Raw genomic sequence first — 20,206 nt, forward strand, 5'->3', positions numbered from 1 at the left:
ATTTCTTGGTTTTAAGACCTAATTCAAACAGAAGTTTAAGTAAGACTCAGACTATCCTGAGATATTCCTTTTTTCCCCCCCTTTAAGTATTTACTACTGACCCACACATTATTATAAACAAATTATAAGCATATTTCATTATGTTCTATAACTGTTCCCAGGGACAAGAATTTTCATAGTTCATTTAAAATTAGTCTTTGTTCTTTAAAGGAATAAATAATCCAAAAACACTCAAAAGGTTATATTTACTGCAAAATCTCAATTTTATACATCTTCATAAAAACCTATCAATTTTAACTGGAACACTAAATTCTGTACCAATCATAGATTTTAGACATGGCTCCTAATCCCAGGTATAAATGCTTTGCATCTTTTCTACTCTGGAGGGGAGAGAGATGATACCAACAAAGAATGAAGTAGAAACAAAAGAAGCTTCACCATACAGGTGAGGGCTTATTTTCTTTGGTGAAATAGGACTTCACATTTCTTTAGGATCTTAAATGGTTTTAGAAACCTCAAACTTCCCTCAAGAGGGTATGCTGCGCTTATTTCAACTATAACATTTACACTGCAAACTGCATGTTTATCTGTCCGTCTCCTCTGATAGCAAGTGAATTCCTTGGAAGCTGAGACTATATCTATTCACTATTTTATCCTCAGGACCTAGCACAGGGCTTTGAACACAGTGGATGCTTAATAAATATTTGTCAAATAAAAAGTGCTCCACATCACTCGGCATCAGGAATTACAAATCAAAACCACAGTGAGATACCACCTCACACCAGTCAGAATGGCTTTAACAAGTCAGGAAATGACAGATGCTGGCGAGGATGCGGAGAAAGGGAACCCTTCTACACTGTTGGTGGGAATGCAAACTGGGCAGCCACTCTGGAAAACAGCATGGAAGTTCCTCAAAAAGTTGAAAATAGAGCTACCCTATGACCCAGCAATTGCAGTACTGGGTATTTACCCTAAAGATACAAATGTACTTATCCGAAGGGGCACGGGCATCCAAATGTTTATAGCAGCAATGTCCACAATAGCCAAACTATGGCAAGAACCTGATGTCCATCAACAGATGAACGGATAAAGAAGATGTGGGGTATATATACAATGGAATACTATGCAGCCATCAAAAGAAATGAAATCTTGCTTTTTGCAATGATGTGGATGGAACTAGAAGGTATTATCCTGAGTGAAATAAGTCAATCAGACAAAGACAATTATCATATGATCTCCCTGATATGAAGAATTTGAGAGGCAACATGGGGGTTTGGAGGGTTGGGAAGGAAAAAATGAAACAAGATGCGATCAGGAGGGAGATAAACCATAAGAGACTCTTAATTTCAGGAAACAGAGGGTTGCTGGGAGGAGAGGGGTAGGGAGAAGGTGGTTGGGTTATGGACATTGGGGAGGGTATGTGCTATGGTGAGTGCTATGAAGTGTGTAAACCTGGCGATTCACAGACCTGTACCCCTGGGGCTAATAATACATTATATATTAATAAAAAATAAAAAATTAAAAACAAACAACATTTAAATGGCATTTACACAAAGTTCACTGAAATTTTAATTCTGAATAAAAAAAGCATTATAAAAAATAAATATTTGTCAAATAAGTAAATGAATGAATAAATGACCTGTTGCATGGGTCCTAAGGAAAATCTAACTGAAGATTCTACATGGGGATAGCCCCCAGCCTGTAGATACCTCCTTTCAAGTATCCCTTTAGATGCTACTGCTCTGGGTCCACAGCCGTGGAAATGTGGAGGGTGTCTCTCTTTCTGTGCGCATCTGTGACTGAGCTAAGAGCAGAGCACTTGAATTAAGAACAGTGGAGGGCTGGCATTCCAAGGTGGCAGCAATCATGAACACCATCATCATCCTCAGCATTGGCATCATTACATTTATTCGTAATCGTTAGGTGTCGGCTGCTAGGCTAAGTTCTTTATATGCATTATCTCATTTAATCCTCCAAACAACTCTAACAAGTTGTGCTCTTATTTTCATTTTATGGATGCCAACACTGAAGCCTCAAGAAAGTCACCTATGGGTGGCTCAGTTGGTTAAGAAATTGCTTCGGCTCAGGTCATGATTTTGGAGTCCCAGGATCGAGTCCCACATTGGGCTCCCTGCTCAGTGGGGAGTCTACTTCTCCCTCTGACTTCTCCCATCTCATGCTCTCTCTCTCTCTCATTCCCTCTCTCTAATAAATAAAATCTTAAAAAAAAAGAAAGTCACCTATTCAAGATAACATGGTGTTGAAATCAAGTCTCAAACCCAAGACAGAATGATGCACACACTGCATTTCTTTAAATCAAGAAACAACTCAGAGGCTGACAGTCCTATCAGGACAAAGAAGAGCCCTAAATCAAAGTTGTCTTATTCACTCTGAGCCCCTCTCCCCATCTTACTTCAACAAAGCCTCTGGTCTTCCCCTCTCTCTTCTCATTTGAATGGGAGTCCCAACGGTCTTCTGTATGGCAGCTGATAACAATGGTACTGGAAATGAAGGGCTTGAATCCATCAGAATCTTCACATAGGCTCCAAAAGCCTCTTTTTAAAAACATGACCCATGTAGTATGTGCTCATGGAAATAAACATTCGAACAGTATAGATGAGTGGAAAGTGACAAATAAAAGGCTTCTCTTGGAGGTAACCATTTTTGTTGGTTTCGGTGTCTGTTTTTGGGCAGTTATGTCCTTACACTACAAAAGCTTTACATCCCTATTTCTTTATATATTCCCTCCCCCTGAAAGAAGAATATATTCAATCACCTCAATGAAAGATGAGGAATTTGGCCCATTTTCCCAATTACTGTGACTTGTATATTTTCAGGTTTTTTTTTTCTATTGGTAACTGCCTCAGCTTTAAAAAGTATTTGAACTTATCTCTTTACCTTTCAATTTATATGTATTTCTTGACTCCCCAGGATTATCTATCTGCTTTTTTGTTTTGTTTTGTTTTCTAGTTAAACTCACCTTGTTCAGGGTAAATACAACAAATTTTTGTTCTAGTTTGGTTTTCGGGGGAGGGACATTTAATTACTAACATAGAAAAATCATCTTTTAGTACTTTTTCATTTAAAATATTCACGAGTTCAGTTTTGTTATTTTGGGGAAGGCTTGGAATTTAATTGCTGTTTTGTCTTTAGGTATAGAGTTCCAAATAACTATCTTGCAAATGAATTTCTGGAACATGGACTATTCTGAGATTCTGTACCTATGACCTGACATTTTCATGACCAGCTCAAATATGGAGATCCCAAGTAGCTACCTGGGGTTGCTGTCCTCACCAATCACTTTTCTGAATTCAGTGGTTAGGAATTTTTTTTTTTAATCATAAAAAATGTTTTTGTTTCCTATTTAAGAGGTTTTAGCCTCTTATACTAAATAATTAGCCTTTAATGAACCCTTAACTTCCTGAATTCTTGAAGTGATGGTGGGGATGGGGTGGCAGTGGGCATATGATCCAACAATACTAATAATTTTTAACTATTAATAATCAATTGGAAGAACTTTTTTTCAAGGTTTTCTTTATTTATTTGACGGAGAGAGAGGTAGGGATCACAATCGGGGGAGAGGCAGAAAGAGAGGCTCAGCAGGGAGTCTGACATGGGGCTCCATCCCAGGACCCTGAGATCATGACCTGAGCTGAAGGCAAACATTCAACCATCTGAGCTACCTAGGTGCCCCAAATTGGAAGGATTTGAAATGGCTTTTTATTTATTTATTTAAATTTTTAATTTTTAAAAAAAGATTATTTATTTATTTATTTATTTGACAGAGAGAGGTCACAAGTAGGCAGAGCAGCAGGCAGATATAGAAGGGGAAGCAGGCTCCTTGCTGAGCAGAGAGCCCAATGTGGGGCTCAATCCCAGGACCCTGAAATCATGACCTGAGCCGAAGGCAGAGGCTTAACCCACTAAGCCATCCAGGCACCCCTTGAAATGATTTTTTAAAAAGATAACATTAATGGTCATCTTAGGCTCAGCTCTCTTTATCCATACTACATCCATCCAATACCCATATTCTATTAATTCTACCCCTTTCCTGCGCCTCTCTGCTGCTTCCCCAGGATTCAGACTTTTTGGTAGAGTGAACAGTCTGTGCACTGCACAAAAGTACTTACCCGAGTGGAAAAGAGGTCTGAAATCCAGCTAGCATGCTGTGCCCTAACTGAAATGCATGGGTATGAGGGTGTATCAGCCTGTAGAGAGTGAGGAAGGAGGCCTTTTTTAATTTTTACCAGTTGCTAAGTGTGCCAACAACATCCTACCAGGCACTGTGCCTTAGCAATATCCTTCTAAGTACCTCTGGTTCTCATTGCCCTCTCCCTCCATCCATCTTCTACACCAAGCACACTCACCTTTAGTATCAGAGGCTAATCCAGTAGGTTTGGGGGTGAAGCCCAAGAGTCTGTATTTTGGACACTTATGCCAGGGTTAAGATGATACTCTATGGGGGTGCCTGGGTGGCTCAGTGGTTAAAGCCGCTGCCTTCAGCTCAGGTCATGATCCCAGGGTCCTGGGATCGAGCCCCGCATCGGACTCTTGGCTCAGCAGGAAGCCTGCCTCCCCCCTGCCCCCCACTCTCTCCACCTGCCTCTCTGCCAACTTGTGATCTCTGTCTGTCAAATAAATAAATAAAATCTAAAAAAAAAAAAAAGATGACACTCTTTGCAGCCCCACCCCTTACTGCAGCCAGAAGGATCTTTCTAAAAACCCAGTTTGATTAAATCACACCCTTCGTTAGTACCCTTCAGTGTTTCTCTTTCCCTACAACGTGAAATCCAAGCTCCTTATCTTTAAATACAGCCCCCTGGAGACCTATCTTTTCCTCCCTGCCCCAGCCCCATGCCTTCCTACTCAGCCTTCGTACTTCCCAAGCTTCGGTCGTTCCCTGAACACACTGTGTGTCTTTCTGTCTCATGCCTTTGCACCTTGTGCCCCATTCCCCCTGCCAGTTGCTCTCAGCTCTTCCACCTGTCCCCAGTCCGCCTCAGTTGACGCCATCAGTAACACTCCAGATCTCTATTCTAACCCATCACATCACTCTGCTAACAAGCCTCACTGGGATCCACTAAAGAAAGAACAGGCAATTATGTTATTATGGGGCCATGAGTGAGGAGTGGATGGGTTGGTATAGTCAGGGTGGCTCTGGACCCCCAGAGGCAGATGGTGCCTTGGAAGGAGGGGAGAGGAGTTCAGACAGGAGTAAGGGAGGCCCCAGAGATAGCCCTGCAGCCATTCCAGGGCCCTGGTACTGAGAATGGTTTACTGAGATGATGAAAATGGCTTTTGTGCCAATTCAAAAACCTCCTGAATGTATTTGCATTTTCATTTGTATGAGTTATATATATTTGTACAACCTAAAGTATAACTTAGTATTTTCTTTTTTAGGTTCTAAAATTATCTCATTCAAGGGCACCTGGGTGGCTCAGTGGGTTAAGCATCTGCCTTCATCTCAGGTCAGGACCCCAGGTCCCCATATCAGGCTCTGTGCTCAGTGGTAGGTCTGCTTCTGCCTTTCCCTCTCCTTCTGTGATCTCACTCTCTTTCAAATAAATAAATTGGATCTTTAAAAATATAAAAAAATTATCTCATTCAATTAAGTGTCATAAAATAGCAATGACTACATGTTTCTTGATTCTGTGAACACACCTGCCACTTGATTCCACGAAGGTTTATGCCATATGGCTCTTTCTAAAAACCCAATCTGATCAAATCACATCCTTCCTTAGAATGCTTCAGTGTCTTTCATTACTCACAAGGTAAAATCCAAGCTTTTTATCATGAAATACAGCCCCCTGAAAACCTATTCTGTGCCTGGTCCTGTGCCAGGCAAAATGTGTATGGGAGGAGGATGAGTGTCAGAGCTCATGACTAGAAAAAACTCCAAACAACTAAAACGAGGTGGAGATAGACATTGCTACTGGGGAGCTGCGAACATGTCACCATCATAGCAGTGACCATGAGCCTTGGAGAAGCTTGGTCTAGGGTGGCTGCACATACCTACTCTCTGTGTGACCTTGGGCAAGTCACTTAACCTGTCTGAGCCTCAGTTTCCTGGAGTTAATAACTTCCTCCTCACAAGACTGTCAAAAGGACTCTCTTAGGGGCACCTGGGTTGCTCAGTGGGTTGGGCCCCTGCCTTCGGCTCAGGTCATTGTCTCAGGGTCCTGGGATCGAGCTCCGCATTGGGCTCTCTGCTTGGCAGGGGGCCTGCTTCCCTCTCTCTCTGCCTGCCTCTCTGCCTACTTGTGATCTCTATCTGTCAAATAAATAAATAAATAAAATCTTAAAAAAAAAAAAAGGACTCTCTTAGTTTCCTGGTGCTGCTCTAACAAGTTACCACGGTTGGAATGGTTGCTAACAATAGAAATCTATCTTCTCCCAGTTGTAGAGGCTAGACATTGAGAATCAATGTGTTGGCAGGGCCATGCCTCCTTTAAGACTCTAGTTAGGGGGCGCCTGGGTGGCTCAGTGAGTTGAGGCCTCTGTCTTCGGCTCAGGTCATGATCCCAGGGGAAAAAAAAAAAAAGACTCTAGTATGTATCCTCCCTTGCCTCTTCCCAGCTTCTGGTGGTGGCTGGCACTCTTTGATGTTCCATGGCTTGTGGGTGAGCCCCTCCCATCTTTGCCTCCATCACCACATTGTACTCACCACAGTGGGTCTGCTTCTATGTCTCTTCTCTTCCTCAAACAGGGTAAGCCAGCTGCTGGGTTTCGGGCTCACTCTCACTGAAAATGACCTCATCTTCGCTTGAATACATCTGCAAAGACCCTATTTCCAAATCAGGTCACATTCATAGGTACTAGGGGTTAGGACTTCTACATATCTCTTTTGGGGTCCATAAATCAACCCACAATGAGGACTAAATGAAATAATACAGAAGGAGGGCTTGCTGCAGTACCTGGAAAGTGGTAAGGACTCAACCTGCTGCCTAGATTCAAACACTCAAACCATTTCTGACCACCTGCGTACCCAAGGGTGAGATTCTTAATGTCTCTGGGCCTCAGTCTCCTCATCAGCAAATAGTAGTACCTCCTTCATTGGACCACGGAATAATGGCTTTCAATGCAATCACACAGGCAAAGCCCTCAGAGCACTCTCTGCTACCCAGCAAGGACTAAGAAAATGTTAACAATAAGAAATAACACTGTAATTCTACCCAACTTGACCCGCCCTTATGCTCAATTTTCTCTTTACAAATGGAGGAGTTTAAAATGTCAGAGATAACAGAAATGGGGGTGTTGTCTTGAAAACAAACAAACAAAATAATTCCTCTGCCTGACCCTTCTTCCCCTTCAAAATATAGATAATTGTTTTGGTGACAGAAGCATCATGTCTCCTGTTACATGTGAGGTATGTGACTTCACCCTCCTCTGGTACTTTGGAAGGGGTGTAGAGCAGGGGTGTAGAGCAGGGGTGTAGAGACAGAGTCCTCGGGTACACCTGGCCATGGAGTGACATGCTTGGTCACATGCTGTAATTTACTCTTGAGGCTACACTTGGTGTGGAGTCATAGTCCTCAGTTACATCTGAGCATGTTTAGGTCATACCTAGACATGGAGTCACATTCTGGGTCACACTCAGGCCTAGCGTCACAGTCCTGGATGACACCTGACTACTGTGGACCCAAGGCATAGGGCTTTGTCCTTTACCCACCAGACTTACTGACCCCATGAGCTACAGAACCTACCAACAGTTGTGCAGCCCAGCACTTCATAAATCTCTTGGCGGGTAGTAAGAGCTACCTCAGTAGACCTAAAACCTAATATTACATTTTCGCTGGAGTGAGAAATACTGTTGTTCAAGTTGAAGATTTCCAGATGTAATCCCTTACATTCTTCCCAGAGGTGACATAGCACTGGGCCACAGTGAACGAATACTTTCTAGTTGATTAACTGGTACAGAAACATATCCCAAATTACATAAAGCATACTTTTAACCACCAAGAAAACAATTTCAAAACCACAAAACTAATAAGTCAGAGGATTTCTTTAAATAAACTTAAATCTGGGAATTAGAAGTATGCATATGCCTTCCACTGCTGGGTAGGCACATAAAGGGTAATTGTTTTGATTATGAGGAAGTCAACGAAGACAACCTTTATAAACTAAATTATTTATGAGGTATAGTCACATAGTTCTAATATGTGTGTATGTTCTTATTACAACTTATTTTTATTCTTGAAGGTATTAATTTTAGAAAAATACACAAATAGAATATCCTTATTACAATAAAAGAAAAATTTATTAGACCTTTCTATCAGAAACAAAATACTGTTTACTTTCAATAAGAATATTAAATATGTAGGGCACTTTTGTTTTCATGTTAATATTCTATTTACACTCTACATATGACCCATACCTTTAAGATAATTATTCTTTACATATACAGACACACACTCAAACTGGAGTTGAGTGGACATGAAGAGTGGAGTGTTCTTTCTGCTACATAATTCAAATACGAACAAGCTTTGTCCTGGTTTTACGCAAATACGTAATCCTTTAATTTACAAACTTACTTAGCAACAGCTTGAGAAGGAAAAATTGAATTTAATGTACCAAATTTATTCTATTGGCTGGTACAATATGCACATTTGAAAACACTTAGCTGCCTTCGAATGAAAAATCCTTTCCCTTACCACTGATTTTTTCTAATTTTACTATCAGTGTTTTACATTAATATCAGCAATCTCACTTTTTTTCTCTCCCTTTTTATTTTATCTCGGTCTTGTAATTTTCAGTAGAGAGGACATTGGAAAAAAAGAAAACAAAAGCAGGCAATGGGTTTAGAAAACCCTCCTGATTATTGATGTCGATAATTCTTGTGGCCATCACTGCTATTGGGAGTTGATCCTGAGATTCTAGCAAGGTAAATGGGGACCGGGAGAAAGGGACCCAGACTGGAATTAGATGGTGTAAATGCTCCATTTCCCACTTTGAGAAACCACACCTTTGTAATCCAGGGCATACCCTTGCTAATCAATGCTTCCTATCGGGAAATGTTTCTTGTTATTTGGCAAACTTTCTACTTTGTAGACAGACCATCCTTGGTGGTCCTCAAGGCAGAAAACCGGGAATGTTTGTATCCTGATTGCCAGCTGTCTTTCTAGAGTCACCTGTACCATCGGAGGTGTGGAAGCTCAGTGAGATACTAAAGAGTCAGCAGAATCCTATGGTCTGTGGTAAAGCAGCAAGGCTGCAGAACTCTGGCCAATCAAGCCCGAGTCCCCAGTTCCTGACTTATGAATGCCTGGTTACTCCTGAACAACTGACTGGACATTTTCTCTTCCTAGTCTCACCTACTGCAGGCAGCTCCAACCCTCGTCTTGTAATCACAACCACTTCCACAACACGAGCCGACTTGCGCCCCCTTTGTAAGTTCACGTGAAGAGCTGTCTGTTTTCATATTTCTTTTTCCGCAACCTGGATTCTAACATCGTAATAAACCTGGGACCAAAGACCTACATAACAGCTTCTTCCTCTTCTAGAAAGTTTTTATTCTTTTTTATGGCGGGGGTGGGGGGGTTTAAATACATACAAAATGTAGCATCTTAACCACTTTTAAGTGTCTATTTTAGTGGCATTAGATACATTCACAGTGTTGTACAGAACTCTTCATCTTGTAAAATGGAAACTCTATACTCATTAACAATGACTCCCCATTCCCTGTCCCCCACCAGCCCTTAGTCTCTATGATGCTGACTGTTCTGGGTGCCTCATATAAATGGAATCAAGGGGCCCCTGGGTAGCTCAGTTGTTAAGCAACTGCCTTCAGCTTGAGTCATGGTCCCAGGGCCCTGGGATTGAGCCCCGCTTCATGATTCCTGCTCAACAGGGCAGTCTGCTTCTTCCTCTCCCACTCCCCCTGCTTGTGTTCGCTCTCTCGCTGTGTCTCTCTCTGTTAAATAAATAAATAAATAAATAAATAAAATCTTTGGAAAAAAAATGGAAGCAAACAGTACTTGCCTTTTTCTCTACCTTTCCCAACTCCCTTTAATCTATTTCAAATATGCCCTCTCTCATGGGAGAAGTCGTTCTTTTTTAATCTCTTTCTTACCCTTTCCCTCTGGGATAAAAAACAAATTAAACCCTGCCTGGCCTCTCTTCCCTTCTTCTCTCCATTTATAAGCCTCCATTAAAAAAGGGGAATGGGGAACTACTGAGATAATAATTTTCTGATTCTTTTATATCAGTATGAGTTTTGAAATGTGATTAACCATATAAGAGAACTAGATGCCAACATCTAAAATCTCCAAAATGGCCTGAAGTTCTTTTCAAAATCTTCATAAAAGTTTCAATATAACTCTGTTCACCTTGATTAAACTTATTTCCCTTAAGCAGGAAGTGCCTTTTAACTCATTTGTATTGCTTTTTGTTTGGAGTCTGATTCTCAGTATTCCAATAATAGTGTTTGAAGAGACTAAAGAGAAAACACTTCCCAACAGAGTATATAGATTTCAACCCTGTGGTGGGTTAAAGAGGTTTTTGAGGACAAGAGTCAACCAAATCACAATGTTTAATACTATCTCTCTAGGAAGGTATTCTCTGTTCCACACAGTCCCTGAGAAATGAACTTCTGGAATACAAGTTATTTATAAAATGGGGACTGAGTCTGTGCTATATACTTCCTAGCGATTTTCATTAGCAATACAGAGCTGAAAGCCGTCGGCCAACTCAATGTCACAGGACACGCAGTGAACAGTGAGAGAAGCGGACGACCAGGTCACAGCGCCAGCATGTCTTCCAGACCCCTTGCTGGAGTATATGGCCAATAGAGTTCAAGACCCAACTAGTCAATAGGCTGAACCTATAGATTCTATAAACATTCTATGATTCCGAATACCTGTATGGTTTTTGGGATGTATTTTCTTCCACTGCATGTTAAAGAAACATATGGTTCACTACGGCACATACAGACATTGAAGACCCCATGGGAGAGGGCACTGAAGTCAGAGAAGTTTTCCGAGAGAACAAGTCAGAGCTACAGAAGTAAGCCTGGAGGAGAAGCCAGCCAGCTAACTGTATTGTTCAGCAGAAGCTACTTACAGAGGGATATCAAAAACCATCAGAGAGCTACAAAACAGGAAGTTAAAGAAAATCCCAACTCTTGCATAAATTGCCAATTTAAAGATAACACATTAGCTGATGGTCCATTGAATCTCTGAGCTGGGAATATTGATCAAAAAGTTCTGATCTGGGGGCACCTGGGGGGTACAGTCAATTAAGTGCCTGACTCTTGGCTTTGGCTCAGGTTGTGATCTCGGGATCATGAGATCGAGCCTGGTGCTGGGCTCCAGGCTCAGTGCACAGTCTGCTTGGACTCTCTCTCCCTCTCCCTCTGCCCTTCCCTCCCCATATCTCTAAAATAAATAAATAAATCTTTAAAAAAAAGTTATGATCTGAACAGGGAAGTACAAATAGCAATTGAGATCAAGTTACTATCAGGGTAAAAAACATGCTAACGAGCAGTCTCCTTTTTTCTTCCCAAAGGTCTGTGTAGGACTGGAGGTAGCTGCCTTGGTCAGGGAGTCTAGGGATCCCTCCCTTCGCAATTAATGGAGAAGAAAGAAAGTGGCTTTCATGGATTTTTGTTTGTTTGTTTGAGGTCTCGTGTTTTGGGCCAGGCCATTTGTCACAAAGAACGTTAACTCCCTCTCTAAACTCTTTGAACTATTAAAGCCACTTTCACATTATTTAGCACTTAACTCTCTGAAGTATTCTTCAAATACTTGGTGCACACAAATCTGGCCTCCTCATTAGGATCATAAACAACATAAAGGCAACTAAATTGACTTGCACTTCATGAGAATCTCTGAAGCATATGGGTGGTCAGTCGGTTAAGTGCCTTCGCTCAGGTTATGAACTCAGGGTTCTGGGATAGAGCCCCACATCAGACTCCCTGTTTGGTGACAAACCTGCTTCTCCCTCTCCTTCTACCCCTCCTCCCTCTCTATCTGTATCTCAAATAAAGAAATAAATAAAATCTTAAAAAAAAAAAGAATAACCCATATATCTAAACATGTCTGGGCATGGATGGGGTCTCTGACAAACACAAGTCGACAAACTCATAGGACAAGGTTCTCAGAGTCACAAGCCTTAAAGCAACAATAACTCCACATGCCAATCTCCGCCCAGCTTCCCAGGAAGAGCATGGACAGAGAATGGAAGATTGTTGGTCACCAGGAATCACAACAGGGTAGAGAAATCCTGAGTCCTGTGCATGGGGGAAACTGCTTACCACCTAGAGCCTACCAGCTCCATGGCTGCAGGAACTGTGTTTTGTTCCCTACCCAGCACCAAGCACTAGTAGGGACTCAGAAAACATATGCTGAATAAATGATAAACATAGGAAACACTTTGGTCTCTTGGATGAGTGTCCCCACACCTTGTGTTTTCCTTCATTCATCATTTATCACCAAGCTGCAAAAGTTAAAATGACTCTAGAAAACAAACCAACACCAACTTGGTACCCACATGGTACCCACATGGTACCCAGGGAGGTGTGTGCTTCCTCTTGGGCCTGCCCAGGGTGTGTGCTGTGGGGAGGGGGAGGAAGGTCACTGGCCTGCAAGCTACAGGTCTGGGGCTTGCTGTGGAGGGACAAGAGCTGCTCTCCTTGAGAGAAATGGCCGGATGTCAGATCAAGCTCTTGGCAGCCCCCCAGGCAGTGGAACATTGCTCTGCATGGTCCCTGTCTGGCTGGCAGCTTCCTGCCAGGGAAGGCTGCCAAGTGGGTTGTGACAGCTGTGCAGTGCACAACTCTCCAAGGTTCTTTGGTGCACTGCCATTTCTGACCTGCCTCTCTGCTACTCGTGGGAAGTAGTTGGGAAGTTCTGGTGCTCAGGGACCCCATTTTCCATTGGCTTTCATTTTTTAGCGGGATGCCTAACTATCCTGCTTTTTAAGATGGGAGTCATTGAAGATGGCCTTTAGCTTTTCTGGTTGACGTGAACCTACTGATTCTGTGTGGTAAGAAGAACTGCATTTCGCTCTGTTCCTGATATGTGTTGGTTTTCACTGGGACAACATGACCAAACTTGTTCACAAGACTTTCATCACAGTAATTGACATGTCATAGACTACAACTAGGAGAAAACCTGTCTGTATACCTTTTTTTTTTTAATAAAGATTTTATTTATTTGACAGACAGAGATCACAAATAGGCAGAGAGGCAGGCGGAGAGAGGAGGAAGCAGGCTCCCTGCTGAGCAGAAAGCCGATGTGGGGCTCAATCCCAGGACCCCGAGATCATGACCTAAGTCGAAGGCAGAGGCTTTAACCCACTGAGCCACCCAAGCAACCCCTGAATATTTTTTTTTTAAATTAAAGATAGTCTTGTAACCATTTATTTCTTTTGAAAAAGAAATGTCAAAATCTTAACGCTTAGTATTTAGAATGTTTATACCTTAAAGGATTTTGATAAAGGACTATATCTTTTATTATAGTTTACTAAAGTGGCAACCCTTATTTAAAATTGCCAATAAGTAAACCCAAGTTTCCATTAGGAGATGCATAAGCATTAACTTAGATTCTTTTCTGCAATGAAAGATGAAAAGTTAAAAGTGACATTTCAGACATTACCTTTTAGCATCATTCGTCCAGTGGATCCTCCAAAAGTACTGAGTAGGCCACTTCTTGCTCCCAAAGATGTGGTTGCTTCTAGGAGAGAGCCCGTGATGTACTGAGATATGGACGTTCTCTGGAGGGTGGCCCGGTACTCACATATGGTGTCTTGGACACACTGTTTTAAGCATGGACCAATGCTAATCCTTTCATGGGCTGCCTCGGAGGCCGGGAGCCTTGTGAAGACATGGAGAAGAGATTCAATTGTATTTTCTATTTCTTCTCCGCTTCTCACTGCATTGTAGATCTGTGAATAGCACAGAGTACAGGAAGTATTAATCTAGTTTCTTAGAAAAGCAAATTAGTTTGTTGACAAAATGCCAGGATGACTTATGAAGAAAGAAGGCTCAGTTGCTCTAAGCACAAACACTCTTGAGCACTGGACTCATGCATTAACCTGAACATTCTACAGACACCATTTATTTGGAAAAGCTATGTGCAGTTATGAAATCGGCCATTCAAACAACCCTGCTATCAAACAGAGCACTTACAAGTTGTACCAACCAAAAATATATTCATCTCAAATTCCTCCTCCTCCTCCCTAGCAGAGTGACAAAGTCAAACCTTCCCTTTTTGTCCTTTTGGACTCTCCTGAGTGCCTGACTGTCCCAGGTCTGTCTGTCTCCAAGGAACACTTGAGCCTGACATTCATGAGGAATCTTTTCTCCATGCTCAAACTACTGCGAGGATGAGTAGGTCAGGAGAAGAAGTTCTATATTTCCCTCTTGGGCATAATCCTTCAATCCATCCGCTTGGTTCAAAATCTTTGTTTGAATCCTTTGCCTCTTCAATCTTTCTCACCTTCCACCTCCAATGAGTTGACAGATCCTGCCTATTCTTCTTGCTCTGTCTCTGTCACCATCCTGATTTCCTCTCCCCTTTATCATCTGAATTCACCAAGAATTATCTCAAGGAGACAGTACAGTTAGGACCAGGTCCCACCTATAACTCCATACAGTTGTTAGCATGTGTTTATACAGATCCCGCTCTGCAGGAGGCAGTGCACTGAAAGATGGGGGGCAGGCACAAAGAGCAGCACACACCTCCAGTGCTGAAAAGCTGCACAATCTAATCTAGAAGATGGGGCCTGAAAATTATGAGGTTTGGCAGTCTTACAGGGAGGGTCTGGGTTTGCAAAGTTCTCTGGGAAGCCTGAGACTTCTGGACGGTATATAAACAACAGGGAAGAAATACAACATGGATGACGTAATTTAGTTTTCTGATAGTAGAATAAAAGTTTACTCTATTGTGTTGTCTCTACCTTAAGCACCTTGCCTTGCCATTCATTCATCAAATCAACAAGTGGCTATTTTGTATTTATGTGTCCGGTCTCGGTAAATAAGATAGATTTTCCCCAGCAGACAGTTCAAAGTCTAGTAAGGGAGACAGATAGATAAGCAGAGAGTTCACAGTAGGGTGAAAATGGAGGTCAATCCCTCTAGTGACATCAAGGAGTACCCAAGCAAGAAAAGACCCTCATGTGTCCTACAGGCTGTGCATGCGCCCCTGTGATGCTGCACACTCCAAAGCTCACTTTAACCAGGACCCATTGGCTCTCCAGAGGACACCTACTGAGCTCTGCTAGGTCCTTAGGAGACCCTAGAATGTTCCTAGAACACCCCTGATATTCAAACTGCACTGACTCTAACTAGATTTCTACTCTGCCTTCCATACCCAACTGGTAGATACTTGCCACTTGAAGGAAAAGTGTGAATTTTGAGCTTTAATTATCTGTCATTAAATTTCTTGTGGCCAGTGTGGCCAGGCAGATGTTGTGCTGGGACAGAAAGAGCCCAGGCCTTGGGGTCAAGTATGTGGGTTGTATGGCTGGCTCTGCCTGGACCAGCTAAAGAGAGGGTCATAAACATGAACAAGCTGAGTTGAATACTTAGAGAAAGCTTACTCTTCTGTAAAGTGGGGATACTAACGCCCCTTCATAGGGACTTTGTGGGATTCACCAAGACCATACATGTAAAGTGCTCAACCTAGGGTTTTCAAATGACAACCATTACTATTGGGCAAACGGAGAGTGGATTCTTCCATCCTCAAGGAATAGCAGGTGCTTGTATAATAACAAAGCACAGCCTGTGAAATTCACTGTGATGGGGTTGTACCCTTATGTGCTGCTGGATAATATCATCCTCCCTTGTTTGGGTGTATTACAAGGGCAAACTGGGGTTGAGAGTTGCAAAGCTCAGGACATGGCCTTTCCTCTTTCAGTTTCAAATCATAGAGGCAATGTCCAACACGCTAAGTCTCAAATAAATCCTTAAGAAGTTTAAATGCTCTAGAAGTTCAGAGAAAAGAATCCACTGTGAGGTTTGATGGCTAAAGAGGGCTTCTGAGGAAAGCAGATTTAAGCTGTGCCTTGGAAAACAGGCACAGCTCTGATCAGAGCAGCTAGGGGAGGCAAATCACATTGTAAGCAAGGGTGAAGAGGCTGGAAAACAGAAAATGCCCTAAGGACAGTGAGCAGAACAGGGTATTAGAGCAGAGAATGAGTGTTAAGGCATAGCTGGAAAACCAGAAAGGTCAGCTGGCCTGATAAAGGAGAGCTTCGAATGTCAGACAAAGAGGTTTAATCCATCAGAGGTAGGGAAACCTTCACTTTTTTTTGGTTTATTTATTTTTATTAGAGGAATGATGCTAAAAGGGTTTTATTTTACAAAGATTAATATGCTGATGGTTCTTAGTTACTAATGGGTTTACCTATCACCTACTTTCTTTACATGCCAAGCTGCTCCATTGCTCACTTGTTATCTTATGCATTCCAGTTTCCACAACACTCCTTCAGAGATCCCCAGTGGCTCGTTCAGTCCCTCATCCTGCTTCCCATAAATGTTTTCCTCAAAACATTAGATCTAGAGGGATTGGAGGAAATAAGGACTCCTTGATCACTGAAACACTTAGCATCCACTTCTTTTGAAGATTTACATTGAATATTAGGATATTAAAGACAGGGGCGCCTGGGCGCCTGGGTGGCTCAGTGGGTTAAGCCTCTGCCTTCGGCTCAGGTCATGATCTCAGGGTCCTGGAATCGAGCCCCGCATCGGGCTCTCTGCTCAGTCGGGAGCCTGCTTCCTCCTCTCTCTGCCTGCCTCTCTGCTTGCTTGTGATCTCTCTGTCAAATAAATAAATAAAACCTTTAAAAAAAAGGATATTAAAGACAATGAAAAAGGTCAGAGTAAAGAAATCCATTTTATTTTGTTTAACTGAGTGTTTGGAGTATTTCTGTTACTTGACCATGAATTTCTTTTTCTTTCTTCCTTCCTCCTTCCCTCCATCCATCCTTCCTTCCTTCCTTTTTAAGAACACATTCTGTGAATGTAGTGTTGTAGCAAATAATTTACTTGAATCAAGTGGCCTTTTCTTATGTTCTCTTTTCCTTGACCTCTGTGAAATCTCGGAAATAGACAATCATCCATCTTTCCTCAAGTCCTATCTCTCTTATTACCTTACTGCTCCATCTTTGCCTTATTCTGTGGTTCCCCTTCCTCCATGGGCCTTTGGGACAGGTATAATGCAATAGAGATGTGCCAACCAGTGCCTCATGTAGGGGAGTGACATACTGGCTGGCCATGGGTCAGATTTATCAGAAGACCTGCTTGACTGGACACATAGTGTTTTAAAATCAAGACGGTGGGGGCACCTGGCTGGCTCAGATAGTAGAGCATGTGACTCTTGATCTTGGGGTCATGATTTGTGCCCCACATTGGATGTAAAAGTTACTTAAATATATAAATAAATCTTTAAAAAAATAAAATAAATCGGGAAAATTTACATACACATTTGAAGTTATAGCATTTCCTAAAAACTGGAACAATCTGGCAACACTGAACATTCCCATTCCCATTCCCATGTGGTATCAAATGGCTAGACCTTTCCCTGCTGCCTGGGGCATGAGTTCTTCAGTTGACACCAGTCCCCACTCCTCTCTAGTGGTCACATATTCCCAGTATCTGGTCACTCTTAGTATATAAGTGTGTGACCCATGCCTTAATGGGATATGAACATGGCTGTAGCTATATACAATAAACCGAGCTCCCTCAACATGTAGTGAGCTCCCCCAACATGTCCTCTGGGTGATCTTCCCTTTGCTAGTTGCCAAGGAGACACAGAGATAGTCACAGTCTCGGTTCTCAAGGGGTGTTGCTGTTTATCTCCAACATATGTAAATGTTATGTATATATTAAATAATCGACTGCCATCAGCCACTTGTTTCCAAGTCCTTAAACTTCTCTGAAGAAATAAAGATGAAGAATTCTAGACTAAACTCCCCCACCATTGTTAACACTCCACTAAAAACAAAATAGAATCAACAGGTTCTACCAAGATCTGGACCAAAACATTCCAGTCATACCAATATTGGGTAAGCTTTAATAAGGTAGATGTTGGAAGGCTGAAACATAGATAAAGTGCTGATAGATATGGCAATGCTCAGGGAACAAGTTAAAACCGGGCTACAAACACTTATTAGATCATCCACTTACAAAAAAAGAAGCAACCATGGAAAGTCTCACATATATAGAGTAGGAAGAGGATGTAGTATAGAATAGTCATTATAAATGTGGCTCTGGAGTGTTGGTTTGAATCCTAGCTCCCCTGCTTCCCAGCTGTGGTGACCTTGGAAAAGTTGCTTTGCTATTCTGTGCCTCGTGTCCTTTTCTCCAATATGAGACTATAATAGTAACTGCCTCATAAAGTTGAGGTAAGGATTATAAGCTTTTATAAATGTAATTGATTAGAACAGCACCTGCCACCTAGTAAATACTCAACAAATATTGTTTTTTTTACAATGATGGCAACAATGCTGATTGTGGTAGACTGTAAAAATGGTCATATGTTATTTCCTTCACTGATTCTGGGCCAGGCCTGTGATTTGCTTAACCAATGGGAATTTAGCAAATGTGATGTATGCAAAGTCTTGAAAAATACTTGGCATTCGACCTTGCTCTCTCTTGCTGCTTTTGGGAACTCTGCAACAACTACCATGTGGGGAAGCCAGAATTAACTTGCTGGAAGATGAGAAACCATGGCCTAGACACTCCTGTCACCCTGGCGGATTGCCTGCCAATAGCCAGACACAAGGTGAGGTCATCCGAGATCCTAGATCATCCAATTGCCAGTCCAACTGCCGTCATAGATACATGAGAGAGCCCAGTAGAGTCTCCTGATCTAGACTCAGAGAACCACAAATTCACAGAAACAGGAGTTAAATACATGATCGTGAAAAGTCACTAAATTTTGGGAGTGCTTTGCTATAAAAGTTAACTGACAAAATGATGGTGTGTTGGGTGCAACAAGTATTAACTTGCAACCACACACTAACCCTGTGAGGTTGATTTATTTTGCAGATGGAGACAGCAAGCCTAGAGAGGTGGAGAAATACAGCCAACTTCACCCAGCTAGTAAGAGGCTGAGCCAGGACTGAAATCTGGTTTGTCCAGCTCCGCAGTCCTTTATCCTTTGTACTAAATTGGTCACACCAAAAGCCCAAACAGCGGGATTCAAGAAAATATCATTATTTGGCAAAAGGTTTAAATGATGTTTACATCGCTATTATTGTTTTGATTCATGATAATTCCTTTCATGGTCACCCTAAACTACTTCTGAAAATGGGTAAGTTATGACTAATGAATGGCCAAATATGTTTCCTTTATATGGAGATTTACAGTTTTAAATTACAAGGTAAAAAAATATATAAACTTTATCTCAATTAATGTGATAATAAGGGGCTGATAACTAGACAGACCACCACCCTGTATGGGCCAATATCTTTTTTGAGATAAAATCAACATGTCACAACATGGCATCTAAGCTTGCCAAACATGTACGTGTCTGTTCATTAACTCAACAACTGATTTATATTTATTAAGCACATACATTGCGGCAAGCTCAATTACTGGGTATCCCACGGTGGGCAAGAAGAACTTTATTTTAGTGTGGAAGGTGGTCAAAATATATGTGGGTCAAATTAAGTTGATTAAAAATTTCAGACTATTATATAGTCAAGATTTATTTTGGATATAGGTTCCATAGGACTAGCTGAAGTGTTGGGAATGAGAAAAGGAAAGGAGTCAAGGTTTCTACATTGGGTCATTGTTAAGTTCTTAGAGATTTACTATAGATCAATGTTGCAAACAGCAACCCCATTTGTGGACTATGAGTGAATCTTTCTTATGGATGTACACTACTCCCTTTATGCCAGGTACTACCGTCAAGCAGGATGACTTGGTACTATGAACTTAATTCACAGAAAAGTAAATAATGCTTAGACAACACTTAAAACATTTGTGTTCCTTATGACTCAAGAAAGAGGGATGCCTTATAGAAACCAGCACTGGCACATGGAGTTCAGAACTAAAACAAAATAACAGAAACATCCAAGACTGAGGAGAGCTGGGGCAATTCAGATGGAGAGAAAGCCAAAGACTTTGGTGCACAGAAAGGCATGAAGTAGCCAGTACACTACATCCATAGTGCTCACCGAGGAGGAAAGGCCCTTTCTCTACACAGCCACAAAGAGCTTTGTCTTAATTTGACTTCTATTGGGGTCAAAGAGGATACCGGTC

At 41.8% G+C, this 20,206-nt stretch overlaps 1 protein-coding gene across 4 annotated transcripts in view; it reads right to left on the reverse strand.

The window, feature by feature from the left end:
- The window catches only part of PLCE1 (phospholipase C epsilon 1), a 311,110-nt gene that overhangs the window by 157,122 nt on the left and 133,782 nt on the right, over positions 1 to 20,206 (reverse strand). For all 4 annotated transcript variants that reach the window (XM_032836099.1, XM_032836091.1, XM_032836082.1 and 1 more), the window contains one exon: positions 13,593 to 13,881. In XM_032836099.1, the coding sequence (XP_032691990.1) occupies positions 13,593 to 13,881 (289 nt within the window). The remainder of the gene's footprint in view (positions 1 to 13,592; positions 13,882 to 20,206) is intronic.

The sequence above is a fragment of the Lontra canadensis genome, unplaced genomic scaffold (assembly GCF_010015895.1).
Source record: "Lontra canadensis isolate GAN:19392208 unplaced genomic scaffold, GSC_riverotter_1.0 scaffold3, whole genome shotgun sequence".
Taxonomy (NCBI): Eukaryota; Metazoa; Chordata; class Mammalia; order Carnivora; family Mustelidae; genus Lontra; species Lontra canadensis.